This window comes from Gekko japonicus, unplaced genomic scaffold (assembly GCF_001447785.1).
Source record: "Gekko japonicus isolate JY-2015 unplaced genomic scaffold, Gekko_japonicus_V1.1 scaffold1396, whole genome shotgun sequence".
Taxonomy (NCBI): domain Eukaryota; kingdom Metazoa; phylum Chordata; class Lepidosauria; order Squamata; family Gekkonidae; genus Gekko; species Gekko japonicus.
The window spans coordinates 238,271-243,170 of record NW_015173172.1 but is presented as its reverse complement, the minus strand read 5'-3'; the positions used below and the strand labels follow the sequence as shown (position 1 = coordinate 243,170).

General features: G+C 45.6%; 1 protein-coding gene across 1 annotated transcript in view; it reads right to left on the bottom strand.

Moving 5' to 3' along the window:
- Positions 1-1,553: 1,553 nt before the first annotated feature.
- TSGA10 (testis specific 10) overlaps positions 1,554-4,900 on the bottom strand; it is an 84,185-nt gene continuing 80,838 nt past the window's right edge. Inside the window, exons 17-19 of the mRNA XM_015422538.1 lie at positions 2,716-2,846; positions 2,139-2,273; positions 1,554-1,692 (exon numbers count right to left, since the gene is read on the bottom strand). Coding sequence (XP_015278024.1) covers positions 1,554-1,692; positions 2,139-2,273; positions 2,716-2,846 — 405 coding nt within the window. The remainder of the gene's footprint in view (positions 1,693-2,138; positions 2,274-2,715; positions 2,847-4,900) is intronic.

Genomic DNA, 4,900 nt, shown 5'->3' with positions numbered 1-4,900 from the left:
AAAACCCCCAACAATTTGCCATAGATGAGGGGGCAAACCGAAAAGGAAAAAATGGGGGGGGGGAGGTCCAACAGAAGTCAGAGAAAGAGAAAAGAAAAATCTAACTTTTTAAAGCGAAAAAATTAAAAAGGAGAACTGAGCTAGGAAAAAAGAGAGAAATCTAAAGGTAAGACTTTCCCTCACAAAAGAAGTTCCCAAACTGAAGCAGATTGACTGATCAGTGCGGCGGTCAGAAGAGAACTGGTGGGATACTTGTTATGTCCGCTGACCGCCACTAGGCGCCAGTGGTATGCAACCCGAGCTTGGCTCCAAAAGAACAATAAGGACTAGGATCCTGAGCCTCCCAGTTAGCACCTATAGGAACTGTGGCAGGAAGTTCAAACCTTCCAATGGGACTGGTGGGTGTACCCCAGGGACTGTATATAGTTGGCTGCCCCAGCCGGTAAAGTGTTTTGTGTTGTATACCAATAAACTATGAGCTGTTAATCACGAAGCGTCCAGCTTCTCCATGCGTCGAACCCAATACGCAGCAATACTGGAGCCCCGCCCTCTGAGCATGTGTGTTGGAGTTCCTGCACATGCTTGGGAGGGGGCTCCAGATCTTTGAGCTTGTTAGAAGTTTCCCGAATCTGAGGGGGCGCAAGTGCTTTAACCCATACATGTGATGCACTGAGACCATGATGAAGATCCTAGGCTGTCAGGAGAAAGGCAGGTTTATAAATACGTTAAATAAATCTCTGAAATGCAGGCAAAAAAGGACACACGAGTGATTCACACTTCTCCCTATATTTCTAAAAAGATGCATATTGCATGTTCTCCTAGTGCAACAATAAAATATACCTCTGCTCAGAGGAGAAGTTTGCATCTTTTTCTTTCAGGAGAGGTTACTGGAAGTATATAGTGAAAAGTGTGAATCATTATTTGAAATCTCTAATTCAGAGAGTGCAAAAGCATTGACTTGTGTGTGTGAGAGCAATCCTTGTTTGTTTTTAATTATCCGTTTTATTTATATGTACTGTTCTAAAAAGCTGATGTTTATTCTCTTAATTGTTAGCTGCCTTGAAGACCCTAATTTGGCAGAAAGCTGGCATACAAATCTGTTTAGGATTACTCTCCATGTAAAGTTGTTCCTTCTCAATGACACTACTGCTGTACCCGTTGTGAACATAATCAATATAATGAACAAGTGAAAAAAATAAGAATGTTTGTTACTAATTTCTGTTTGTTTCAGCCATTAGACATAACCCTGTATAACTTAAGAAGTTTACCATTCTAATGTATATCATTCTAGAATACTGGTCAAAACGAGATTTAACAAAGTTTGCATAGAATATTGTCAGAACAAAAGGCAGAATTTACTTGGTGAGAAACAGCTATATATTTACTGAAAAGTAGGAATACCCAATATAAATTATATTTATATAGTTTATCAGATCTTTTCCTGACTTTTACGATCTCCGATAGGACACCTGGTAGCCTGTATAAAATAAGGAATACAATATTTCCACTTCCCCAGAGCTCACATTTTTTCATAACTGAACAACATGACATCCTCACTCTTCCAAAGACCTGTCTAGGGTCCTGTCAGGAGAACGGCGGCGGGAACATTCAGGTGATGGGGACCGTATTGTAGAAGTTGGATGGTATGAAGCTGTAAGACTGTGGTGGCAAAGTTCTTGGAGTGCAAGTTCCCTAAGGAAAACACAATACAATTTGTTTAAGATAATAACACATAATAAACAGTGAAGATTCTTGCCAAAGCATTTCTTCAGTCATAGGCAATCTTATTAAAGATGGATGGGGAGAAATTATTACATGGCATATGGACTCCATTTGGCAGGACTTGTAAGAAACATGAGAATGAGATTCAAATTTCCAAACATATTGTTATTGAAAAATGTTGACAGCTGTGGTCAATGTTAAAGTTAAAGCCCATTTTTTTACCTGACCTCACTGATGCACCTGATTTTGTCCTGAATTTTATGATCTCTGATAGGACACATAGTAGCATGTATCAAAATGTCCTTTATGTGATTTTATGTTAGCAATTTTTCACAACTAATAGAATAAGGAATACAATGTTTCCACTTTCCCAGAGCTCACGTTTTTTTCATGAGTGAGCAATATGACATCCTCACCCTTCCAAAGATCTGTCTAGAGTCCTGTCAGGAGAATGGTGGCAGCAACGTTCAGGTGATGGTAGCCTTCTCATAGAAACTGGATGGTATGAAGCTGTACGATTCTGGCGGCAAAGTTCTTGGAGTGCACGCTCCCTAAGGGAAACACGATACAATTTGTTTAAGATAATAACACATAATAAGCCGCAAAGATTCTTGCCGAGGCATTTCTTTAGTCATAGGCAATCTTATTAAAGATGGATGGGGAGAAATTATTACATGGGATGTGGACTCCATTTGGGAGAAGGACTTGTGAGAAATCTAAGAATAAGATTCACATTTCCAGACACTGTTATGGGAAAATATTGGCAGTCATGGTCAATGTTAAAGCCCATTGATTCATCTGACTTCACTAATGCACCTGATTTTGTCCTGACTTTTATGATCTGTGATAGGACACCTAGTAGCCTGTATCAAAATGTCCTTTCTTTATATGATTTTATATTAGCAATTTCTCATAACTAAGAATAAGGAATACAATGTTTCCACTTGCCCAGAGCTCACATTTTTTCATGACTGAGCAACATGACATCCTCACCCTTCCAAAGATCTGTCTAGAGTCCTGTCAGGAGAATAGCGGCAGGAACGTTCAGGTGATGATGACCTTATAGTAGAAGTTGGATGGTATGAGGCTATAAGACTCTGGCGGCGAAGTTCTTGGACTGCACGCTCCCTAAGGAAAACCCAATATAATTTGTTTAGGATAATAACACATAATAAACATCAAAAATTCTTGCCAAGGCGTTTCTTTAGTCATAGGCAAACACAGAGGTTTATGACACCCTCCACTTTAAATGCAAATACAAGTTTATTTAAAATGACACCGGGGGACAGGGTTATATACAGGGAGTCAAACTGTTGTTCAGCCTTTCTTTGGTTCCTTTTTTTTAAAACTTTGGACTGCTCTTAGGTCTTTTAGTTTTCTTCCAGACCACACCCTTCCTACACACACCATCTTTTATATCTCTGTTCTATTGAAGGCTCTCCCACAGTCTAGCATCTCTTTAAACTGCTTCACTTGCAGTTGGTCCTTAGCTAGAACTGTATAACCTTCCCCAACAGGATTTCTTATACAGGAGCACTATGTGTGTCTGAGTTATACACCAGGAGTTTCTATCATTAAACCCCTCAGCAGCTTACAGGGTCCACACTCTCTCTCTTTCATCTGAGAGCCCCCTTTCTCCCCTTCCTCTTCTGGCCAGCAGTTAAAAAACCCCTTTCCAACCATTTTTTCCTCCCTCCAGTTCAAAACTGAAGATTCCAAAACCATTACATCACACACACTCTCTCTCTGCTTCTCTGGTCATGCGACCACTCAGCTGCAGGCTACCTTCCAAGCAGCTGCCTATGCTTGTAAACTTTGCTCTGAGTTACAGATGGACGGGGAGAAAATATTACATGGGTTATAGACTCCATTTGGGAGAAGGACTTGTGAGAAAATTGAGAATAAGATCCAAATTTCCAAACACATTTTATGGGAAAATGTTGGCAGCCAAGGTCAATGTTAAAGTTAAAGCCCATTGATTCACTATTAGGGGTGCGCAAAAAACCTGGGTATTTTTGAGATTCGGGTATACTGAACCCCCAAAATATTGGTATTCAGATTCATGAAATATTCGGGAAACCTGTAATTTTTTTTGCTCCATTATACCTTATGGGGACCATTATAGTCAATGGTCCCCATAGTGTATAATGTAGAATCGATCCAGGGGTATCTGGGGCTCTGGCAAGCCAGCTCACTCGCTAGGTGAACTAGGCATTCACCTAGAGTGCAGGCTGGCCCTTAGGGCGGCAAAATGCCCCCCTCCATGCCCTCTAAGCCGCTGGTGGGACCGCCACTAGTAGCTGCCAGCAGTGCGAGGAAGACGGGGGAGCGGCGGTGGAGGAACCAAGGAGGAGGAGGAAGACTCATGAGCAGGGCTCCTCTGGTCGGAAGGACCCCAGCGCCACGTGGGGGCGGCTGCCGGACATGCAGGACTTCCCAGGGGCTGGGTGCTCTGGTCCCCCCCCAGTCGACCGCGCAGAGCTCCAGGCCCACTGCTTGGGCCAGTCCCGCCGTCTTCCTTCGCCACTTCCCGGGAACGAGCCGCCGTCATGCCCGCGATGCTTCACCGGGCGGGTCCATGTCCCTCGGGGCCGGAGGTGCCCTGAAGAGCTGCATGTGCGCGGTGGAGCAGGAGCCCTGAGTCCCTCAACTGGCCCCGGCATGACACCCCAGCAGAAGGCCAGCCTGCCCCCAGGCCCGAGCGAGAAGGAGTGCCGTCGTCGGGCCCCGCTGTGGAGCCAGGCGAGTGCTGCAGCGGCGGGTGAAGGCCGCAGGGAGGGCCTGGGGGAGCAAGCGAGCCTGGCTCCTGTTCCCGGAGCAAGCAAGCCTGGGGCCGCCCTTGCGCCTGCAGCAGCAGGGAAGGAAGGGTCTCTCAGCTCCCAAGCCTGGCTGAGGGGGGGAGGCTGTTGATTCCTGTGGACGCGGGGCCACGGTTGGGCATTGGCCAGGCCACATCAAGCCAGAGAGTGGGCCTCACCCGCTGTGCCTTCCAGGCCATTCAGAGCCACGGACCCTGCTGGGATCAGCCAAGCTCCGGGACGCCGGCAAAGGGAAGCCTCCTCCCTGTCCGGGGGCAAAAGCTTCAAAGGGAGGTGAGAGAGAGAGAGAGAGAGAGAGAGAGAGAGAGAGAGAGAGAGAGAGAGAGAGAGAGAGGGAGAGAGGGGGGGGGGGGAGAAGA